At 37.1% G+C, this 10603-nt stretch overlaps 1 protein-coding gene across 1 annotated transcript; it reads left to right on the forward strand.

The window, feature by feature from the left end:
- The first annotated feature begins 1090 nt into the window (after positions 1-1090).
- Positions 1091-7704, forward strand: areg (amphiregulin). The gene is made up of 6 exons (XM_012865582.3): positions 1091-1333; positions 3229-3405; positions 3574-3802; positions 3974-4138; positions 5550-5663; positions 7391-7704. The coding sequence occupies exons 1-5, from the start codon at positions 1297-1299 to the stop codon at positions 5641-5643; spliced, it is 702 nt and encodes a 233-aa protein (XP_012721036.2). The 5' UTR covers positions 1091-1296; the 3' UTR covers positions 5644-5663; positions 7391-7704.
- Positions 7705-10603: the final 2899 nt, after the last annotated feature.

Genomic DNA, 10603 nt, shown 5'->3' on the forward strand with positions numbered 1-10603 from the left:
AAAATAGAAAAAAACTTAAAAGGTCAGTTTATTTATTAATAAAACAAGCTATTCAAACCAACTTAATTGACAAAGTGAAAAAGTAACCATCCATCTTGTGAATTAAAAACAACAAAACAGAATTTCTTGAGAATCTGAGTTTAATCTTTATAACCACTCCTATGCTTGAGTACCATCTGCCCTGTAAAATTAAGAAATCACTTAAATACCAACTATCCCACAACTTGCAGTAGGCAAAAACATCTAAAAAAAGCAACACATCATTGCCAGATCTAAAGAAATTTAAATAAACAAAAGAGAAATAAAATCAATGATATCTATCAGTAAGATGGGCATCAAACACTCATACAGGGCGTCACAAAAGAACCTTAAACGGCACCTTAAACACTGCAGGCTTCACTTGCCTCAGCAAGGTCTGTGTTCGTGATTCAGCCATAATAAAGAGACTGCCCAAAAGTGGCATTTGCGGGAGGCTCCCAAGATGAAAATCACTGATTACCAAAAAGAACACAAAGCTCTATTTTCATAGTTTTGCCATAAAACAACTTGATGATCCCCAAGACATTTGGGAAAATATTCTGTGGACCGACAAGACAAAAGTAGAACTTCTTGGAAAGAGGTGCTTCCTGTTACACCTGCCAAGGTCGGCACAATCACTTATTAGTTTTAGGGTTACAAAATCATTGTCACAGAGAGACACTTTGGTTTGGAAAGCTATTTTTCGTTGATAAATTAATTTGTCATTTGAAAACTGCTTTTTGCGTCGACCCAGGTTAATTTCTTCTGCTTGATGATCTAAAACATTTAAGTGTGCCAAAAAAAGCAAGAACAAAAGAATTCTGTTTTAACTACACTGTAACTACTGAACTGGAGGTGTAATTAAGGCCATTTAATGATTAAATACACGTGGAAGGACATTTACCATCATCTGCCAATTCAGTCACAGCTATTTCTGTTTTGTAATGGTGACGAGAATAGAGCCAGAATACATCAATCCCTCTAATTGTTCCTAGTCTCATTGAGTCTAATTATTCCAAGTCAGTATTTCAGGACGTAAAACGTCGATCATTGAACTTTACACACACGTTTCTAACTCTGGCACGCACTCTCACACCCTTCTCCCCCCCACCCAGAGTTTTGCAGCAGGCGTTGGTCTATAAAAGCTGCACCTAGTGGCCGACAAGAGAGCAAAGCACAAACTCTATCAGCAAGCAACTTACAGGCATTCCAGCACCAACACAGTCAGACACAGACTAGTGCAGGACTGTCATACGCAACACACCGTCTTCCTGGGATATGAACACTCTCGTCATCATTTCTCTGCTGTGCATCGGTAAGTCTGGACTTGTACTTAAATTCTGTGTGCAGGGAGTTAAATTTGTTATATGAAAGGAAGAGGTGGGTGAGAGAAAAAAAGTTGAATCTGCGAGTGATGACTTGTCAGGGAGAAATAAAAAAATTCAGGCATTTTAGATTAAAAAAAACCTTTTCAAAAACACCATTTCGAAGACCATTGTATTTTAAATAGTCCATTATTCGTATTTGTTGAAAGGCTGTTCCTCACAGGAGAGAGTTATTTTCTAATACACTGCCCTCATTATAAGAAATACTACATCAGATCCAGTTGAGGAAGGAATTCAGGCTTCAGTCTGCCTTAACAGTACTAATCAGTTTGTGTCATATTTCTGTCTACTGATGACTGATGACATTTTAAAGGACACAACTATGTGATCTGGTGGATGTTTATTAAAATAGCTCAATTTCTGACTTATCTTATGTCTCATTGGGATCCAAGATTCCATTTACAAGCTAGACCTTTAGTATCTACCGTTGAGCCCCATCTAGTCTTTGTCACGCCCTCTACACATTGATCCAATAATGGCTAATATAGAAAATTGGGAAAGCAAATGTCTATCAAAGTTGGAATAGTGAGGACTTCATTCCTGGTTAAAAACATGTGTAAAGGGCTTCTTGGTAAACACAAGAGAAAACATATGCCTTATCTTACCAGTAGAATTAGTTTAGTTTGGTTATGTCACCAGTTTACATCAAATATTCATTTGTGACCCTTTAAAAGACAACCAGATCCCATTTTTATTTAAGTCAAAATTCAATCACACTCCAGCCCTATCAAATCTCTTAGTCAGATTCAGATCCAGTTATTTAGAGTCCAATTCAGTTGATCATGCAATGCCAGTTGTCAATAATTTACCTATCTAAGCAAGCCCAACCCATTGTGTTGACTCATTAGGAAATCCCTCCTGGATAAGCATGTGGGGACAGCAGAAATTAAGTAGAAAGAAACCCTGCAGCTGAAACTGATTCAGTGTGATTATCTACCGTGGTAAAATGGGGTATTTAGAGGAGAAAAAAAGATTGACAAAAAAAATAATAATAATAATAAGACACAGAAGTATTGGAACAGAGGTACCTTCTATGGGACAGAAAAAAAAACCCAAAAAAACAAGGAGAGTGGACAAAGTTAATGACAGCAACAGTTTTGTTGGTCCAACATCTTTCCATGTTGGGAAGGGACACAGCTGAGGACAGATGTACTGGGCCAGGGGGACTTTCTATTGACAAGAAAGACAAGGAGAGTACATGAAGCTAATGACAGCAATAGTTCTATCAATGTCTTGTTCAATAATTAAACAATAAGAAATAAAAACTGGGAAAATACACACAAAGTTAGTGACACAGAAAGTTGCTCCATCTCTCAGTTACCTTAACACAGAAGTGGTAGGTCAGGGGTACTTTCTATGGAGAGAAAAACAGAGAGAACAATGGCAGCAACAATCACATGTTGCAATTATCATCTACATTTTCAAAAACTATTCTTTTTGCTGATATAGTAATTGGACTTACTTTATACAATCCTTTTCAAGCCCATTGTGACCACTCAAAGCACCTTCACTCAATCACACTCACTAATGCACATGGTTTCATACATGAATTGACAGATCTGTAGGCAACATGGGGATACCTAACTTTCTCAAGGGCTCATTAGCGTGTGACAGGGGAAAGCTGAGGCTGAACTGAACACCAAGACAATTACTCTACTCACTGAACCACAGTGGCCCCACGTCAAATTGTGTTTCAGTATCGTCATAATATATCTATTTTTTTGTTTTTCAGGACATTGAAAGTAAACCTAAAACAACAAACTTCATCTTTATGGTTCTTTTTAATCTAACGCTTGTGTTCATGTGCCATTCTGTGTGTTTGTAGTTGTCTGCAGCGCTCTGGGTGCTCAGGGATCTGAGGACACATTTTCAGGTGAATTAGCCAGAATCACGGCCGGTCCAACCTCCGGGGAGGGACACCTTCCTTCACTGAACGACGATGATGAGTTGGAAGTAGACGAAGAGCTTTCAGGAGGAGACAACGAAAATGTGATCCTCCATGGTAAGAAAGAATAAATCAAAGTCTGTCTTTGTACGACGTTGACTGATTTTTACTTGATTTCCATTGTCACTTGACAAGCTAACCAATTCACGTAAATCTTTAAAAACCTTGAATGAAACCCTTAAAATATGGGATGTCCAATGTTACAATTTCCTGTTACATTCACAGGGCTGCATGCTAATAAAGATGAGAGAAGGAAAAGGAGGGGGAAAGGCAAGAAGAAGAACAGGCAGAAGAGCAAAAGCACCACTCCCCTCAACCCTGAGCACACGGTCATAACAAGCGGACACAGATCCACTCTCACCTCAACCCAAGATCCCTGCACCTCCACCCACCTGGGCTACTGCATTCATGGCTACTGCAAGTACATGGAGGGTCTGAGAGAGCCAGTGTGCATGTAAGTACAGTTCTGTTTTACTTTGTGTCGTGTGTTTTTGTGGCCTTGTTAATATGAAATCTATACAAAGTTCAGAGAGAGGTTTGGACTAATTTGTCATAATGAAATGCTATTTTTTTCAACAAGCATTGAAAAGCATCCATTGACTCATTGGTTGTCTTTGTTCTGCAGTTGTATGAAGGGTTACGATGGAGAGCGCTGTGGCATCCAAACGTTGGAGTCAATCATACCTGATCAGAGCTACAACACCGAGCTGGTGCAGACGGTTCTTGTGGTCATTGCAGTCGTCCTTTCAGTCATCAGCTGCTGCGCCATCATACTCATGACTTGTGCTCAGTAAGTTCCGAATGAAACATTTGGATGGTGACGTTGCCACACGCAGCCACCAAAGTTCAGTTTATTGTCATTCTTGCAAGAGCATAGTTTGTAAACCCACGCACGACCTTGGAAAATTTAACTCAGTTCATTTTGCTGTAAGAAAGCTGCTGGCGATTTAAAGTTTGTTGAAAACAAAAGATTTAGTTGGAACATTTTGGTTTATTCAGTTTGCAAGCAGGCAAGTTAAAGAGGGATTCGATCTATCAAGAAAGAAATCAATAATGTACTAAATGAATAGCTCAAAGGTATATTGAAAGATTTAGTTTGTGAAAACTTTGCTGAAGAGATAAATACAATTTAAATACTTCATTTTAGAGCAAAGTAGAATCAAAGTCAAGTTGTGTTTACAAACTTGGCAACTATAGCACCTTCTGATCTATAGAACCAAGTGACAGTAATAAAATAGTAGACCTCACTATTAAACATTTAAAACTGTATTGTTGATTTTTTTGCAAATCTGACACATATCATTTATTGTTATTTTTTGCTGCTGCTTGAATTTTTTCTGTTTGTTTTCCACTAAAAATACACAATTAATGAATGTGGAAACCTAGATCAGGGTATTATTACCACACTCTGATCAGCATATCTTTGAAATCATTTTTCACAAAACATGTAAAAAAAAAAAAAAAAGAAGACCTGATTTCACCAGCATGGGACAAAAAAACTCTCGGCTCCCTCGAAACTATAATAAGGGAAGATTAATGACTACCATCCACACCCATGGATCCAGCATAACCCGCAGCACAATCCAGACATTCGGCTAAGAAGTACTTCCTGGCGTATGCACACGGTGCCAAATGAAAACGCACTCTAACACACCCAAACACACCCATACTAAACAGATATTGCTCACCAACTTCAAGGATTGACTTTTCCAGCTTCCGTGACTATAGTAAAATCTATAGTTTCATCATAAATTAGTGTCTTAACAAACTATTAGTCATGCTGAAATCCAGATTATCCTTACTTAGTGTCAGTGTGTGACAGGTCTTAGAGTTCCTTATCAATTTCCAACTCAGTAATGATTTAATGAATATAGGGCTGGCTGTAATCCATCGTATTGCACAGAACAGCAATAAACGCTTTACAGGAATTCATAACATCTTCAGACGTGACTTAAAGAGAAAGCAAAACCTATTTCTGAGGAACAACATTTACTTAAAATGTAATTTTTGATTAGAACAGCTCAAAAGAAATGTTGAGTTGGGGGACAATTGCCACAGAAAATGTTGCTGACACATTTAGACTGGTTTGGGATCAAAGTCATGACGCCTACTTCTCACAATACCTGACCTTTGAAGTCATCTGACCGTCACAAGACCTACAATGTGTTTTTTTTCATGCTGATGTTGAATGTCATGTGCAGTTACAGGTCACATAAAAACTTCCTGGCCTCCTACCTTGGATCTGGGTCAGAGCAGGAGAAACTCCAGAAACCCATGGGTGACGTCGTTGTTTGAGGGCATCAAGTTACAAAGTGGTGAGTTTCACTGAGGTTTAGGCCTGCTTGTGTGTGAGCTAAGATGCATTTCAGTGTTTTACACCTTTTTTAGAATTTGATGATAGTAGTGCATACATGTTAAGCAGATCATACATAAGTTACAAAGTATTTTACAAAATCTCAGTAGTGTGACATACCTTTGTTTGCTGCTTCCTTTACCCTGATGCTGATGAATAAAAGTATACACAGTATACCCTGCTCTAACCATTGGGCCACCTCAATTAGAGATTGGGGCACCCCAATTAGAAAAGCAGCTAAGATCCCCGTCATAACTTTAGATCAACGTAAAAGATTCACAGAATCTACTGTAAGAACAAGTATTAGTTATCCACTCCACAAATCTGGCCTCTGTGGAAAAGAGTAACAAAGAAAGACATTGTTGGCCTTAAAGCCATAAAAGGTAACCCAGATTCGGACCGCGAGAGGGTGTCAAGTTGTTTAAAACCTTTACCACAAAATTGGATTTAATTACCAGATTCTCTCTATCAAACTGATTAAGCTTGGGCTACTTGGCAGAAAAAACAACAGGTAAAATGTTGAAATGTTTCCAAGTGTAGATTTTCACAGTGGGTAAAGAAATACCACCAAAATACTTGCATGTGTAATTGCACCAAAATCCTGGACCAACAAAGTATTGACTCATATTGTCTCAATGCAAATAACAAACTCTTCAGATTCAAATTAGCAAAAATAAATAAAAAATAAATAAACCATGTGTTTTGTATATGTTTCCCTGCCATATGACAATTGTTCAGTGTTGGGCTATCAAATTAAAAAAAATACATTGAAGTTTGTGGTTCGAATGAGTGAAAATGTGGAAAAGTTCAAGGGGTATTCTTAATTTTCCGTGCACTGAAAAAAGAAATGTAATATTTTCAACTGAGTCATTAAATTCTCAGCAAACTTTCGTAAGTTAAGTTTCTGTTTACATTACGCTAGCTAGCTGTTAAGCTATAGATCTTATAATCAGTTTGCTACTCCCTTTTTGACTGCGGAGTTACTGAATCAAATTCAAAGAATCACCACAAGGGACATAGCTGGAGCTCAGTTTACTAGGTTTTTGAAGTAAAACCAATACCTTTACCAAATGCATGCTGTTAAACTCACTTAGGCAACTTTGCAATACTGGATGAATGATATGCAACACCTCATCCTGTTTTTGCGGTGGTGTATGTCCTTGTGATGTATTCACTTCAAAGGTCTCCGTCTAACCTCTCCTCACGTGACTCTTAAGCCAAACAGGATGGAGCGGCCACTGGGAGAACCTGCACACTCTGCTGTTGTTGTTGTTGTTGTTGTGAAATGCATCCTGTTGCATCATACAAAAACGCATTCCTGCTGCGGGAATTAGTCTGCATTAGCATGGAGTGTCTCAGCCTGAGATGTCTCTGCAGTGCATACCAGCGTAAAGAGAAACCACACATCAGAGCGTGCAGATTCACCCGTGTGTTCAAACAATAACAGTACTGACACACTTATTGCGCACGTGCAGATCTTTGCACACCTGAATGGATGTTGCAAGTATTGAACCCACACAGGCACGAAGACTTGTCCAGACTTTGCTATGAAATGCTGCAAAAGCAATCAGAAAATGTATAAACACAAGTATGTTATGTTACCTTTTTAGGTATAGGGTTTTTTCAAAACTGTTGTTTCTTTACTTTTTCTCTACATATTTATTTGACCTCTGATCTCTCTTTCCACAGGCAGGTGGCATATTGAACAAGGAAATGAGCCCAAGGACCCGAGAGAGTAGCAGATGTTGTTCAAATATGCTCAAGTAGTTTAATTTATTTAGAGTGAATATTTATTTCTCATGAACTATAAGTGTGTATGTTGGATTAGTAGTATTACAATGTCATGTATGAGTGAATGCTGAGCATTCTGCCTTTTATTATTTTGTAGGTTCTGTTTATTTATTTTGTTTATTCTATGTTTGATATAGGTCAAAAACTCTCAAAATGTAATCACCTCCTGAAAAATGCTAGAATTTCATTCCAAATAAAGTTTTTAAGTGTCATTAACGGGTGTCATTGTACATGTATCTTCTACCTGAATGCTGCGTTTACATTCCTGTCTCTGAAAGCATCCCATATCTCATCAGACAACTCACAAAAATACCTCAGTCATGAAACAAAATGTTCAGTAGACAAAAATAACTCTGGGGAAGAATCAGAGTAATTCAGATAAACACAAATGACCTCATAGAAAAAGAATAACAATTCTGTGTAATCCAGATAGAGAGGCAAACACATTGCAGTAGAATAGTAGGAACAATTCAAGATACAGTATAAGACAAGTTGGTTTAAACATTTAAAGGCAACTCTAAACAAACAGTTTCCTAACCTTGCTTTAAATGAAAAATTCTGGCACATATAGTTAGTTACAGAAGTAGCTCCTTCAATAGTTTTTGTCTGGAAAGGACACTGGGTCAAACACAAAAATGTGGTTCCCAATGTGACTTGTCAGTAGAGGAAATTTAGGGGAATGTAAAAATTATGTAAACAATAGTTACAAATATGCTGCCACTTACCGGTTCACAAATAGCCACAGCAACCCTGACCAGTAAGCACATAAAGACAACAGATTGATAGTTGAATAATGAAACAGGTTTCCAAAGCCTACTAATAACAATAAAATAGCTTAAACTAAAATAAAGTAAACCCTTACAATAACCACAATGGTTTAAATAGCATGATACTGTCAGCAAATTGTTTGCATTTATGCTGCTTTTAGTACATGAATATCTCAAACAGGCTTGAATCGGAGGCAACTGGACTTTTGCTCACTTTTTCAGAAAATGTTTTGACACCTATTTTTATGTCTGGCACCTCAAACTCAAGCCTCCTGCAGTTGGACCACTGCTGTTTTCCAGAACATATAGGCCCATTCTGCAAGGTGCATTCTAAGTTGATGGATGTGAAAGCATTCCTTATCAAAGCGCAGCTTTAGACTTTGTGGCAATATCAGTAAATGATGCATGCAATGAGTGTTACACTTAAGTAAAAGTTAAGGTTCCTTTCTGTTATGTACAACAAAACCTTTAAAGTTTTTTTTTCATCCAGAAAATGTTTTTAGGTATCTCTATAATGTATTTCAGTCCAGGATGTTTTTTTTTTAAATCATACTTACATTCCCTTTGCAGACTAGCCCAAACATTTAGTCAGAGATGCCGAGGCTTACTTTCCTCTGAAGTCTTCCCAGTTAGATAGAGAACAAAGATCATCATAGAGTCTGTCTAGGATTACAGACACCAAAACAATCCAGTCCACAAAAGAAATGTGAGATGCTCAAACAACATAACAAATTTGTGGACAGTTTTTTTTTTTAAATGTACTAAAGAATTTACTTTTTTTATATATATATATAGCATCCAGTTACAACCAGTACCATCTCAAAGCACTTCACAAGGCAAACAGGTGCAATTTATTTCCATTTTAATAAGGTAAAACTAATTTCAGATCAATACAATCCAATAATACTCAAGTACATCTTGCCCAATATAATCACAAATATAGTGCCATAGAATTTAATTCAGTAGATCATGTCATGTGATGCCGCTCTGTGATGTCTGCAGTCTTTTCCTTGTGTTTTCTACAGGGACTGTGGTTTTATCTGCCAATCCCCACCAGGGTTAGGTTAACTGCCAGGTGGGAGTGTTTTTTTTTTTCCCATGCTGGTTTGATGTCTTTGTTCCTGTTTTGGCCCTCTGAATAGCCGGTAAGCTGTCCGAGGCATACCTTCATTCTCGTTTGCTGACTGCTGAGATGAATGGGGCAGAGGTTATTGTTTGGGCCATTTTGCAGAAAAAGTTTTCAAAGCAGGTAAATAAATACCATCTTAAAGACTTGAAGGTGTAGTTGCACCAAAATCTAGGACCATCAAAGTATTGACCCATACAAACCTTTCAGATTTATATTTGTTAAAGTACATAAAAACATTAATAAATTAATTATTGTTTTCCTTCTTTGTGACAATTGTTCAGTGTTGGTCTACCACATAAAATCCCAAGAAGTACATTGAAGTTTGTGGTTCTAATGAGTCAGAATGTGGAAAAGTTCAAGGGTTGTTAATATTTTAAAGTGCACTGTAAAATAAAATGTAATATTTTCAACTGAGTCATTAAATTCTCAGTAGGCTTTTATAAATTAAGACTCTGTTTATATTTTTGCTAGGTAGCTATTAAGCTATAGATCCTATAATCAGTTGGCGACACCCTTTTTACTGCAGAGCTACTGAATCAAATTCAAAGAATTATCACAAGGGACTTAGCTGGAGTTCAGTTTACTGGGTTTTTGGGAAGAGGTTATTGTTTGTAAGTTTAGTTTTTCCTGTGTTAGTGTGTTTCTTATTTTCTTTTTGTTTAGCTACTTATGAAAGTTCTCTAGGTTCTGTTTGAGTGTGTCTTGTATCCATACACTTTGTTCCCAAAGAGACCTGGGTGTGCTTACTGTTAGCATGTTCTTTTCTGACCTTAGTTTAAAAATGCCTGCTTTTTGTTCATAATGTCAAATGTTTCTCCCGGTGTTTTAATCTAGGTTACGTTTCCAATTATAGTCTATCAGTTTGCCTGTTTGTCGATTTGTTTCAACATTAGTTTCAACATTATGTTTCAACTTCACATGAAACTCATTTATTGATTAGAAACAAAGCACCATGTATTGTCCCTGTGCTGTGCCAAATGTATTTGACAATTTTTAAATATCAACCATTAAAATTCTAAAAATTCAATCTGGCCATACTAGTAGTAAAACCCAAAAGTGCTTTTTCTGTTCTGTTTGGATCATATTGGGTTATTTTTTTCCAGGTTTTTGTAACTCACATTTTTTCATACATGGTTTAGTCTTTTGTGCTGAGATACATCACTCTTTTTTGTTATCTGCTGGTTTTTTAATTATTTGTTTAGGTTTTAGACCCTT

Source organism: Fundulus heteroclitus, chromosome 12 (genome assembly GCF_011125445.2).
Source record: "Fundulus heteroclitus isolate FHET01 chromosome 12, MU-UCD_Fhet_4.1, whole genome shotgun sequence".
Taxonomy (NCBI): domain Eukaryota; kingdom Metazoa; phylum Chordata; class Actinopteri; order Cyprinodontiformes; family Fundulidae; genus Fundulus; species Fundulus heteroclitus.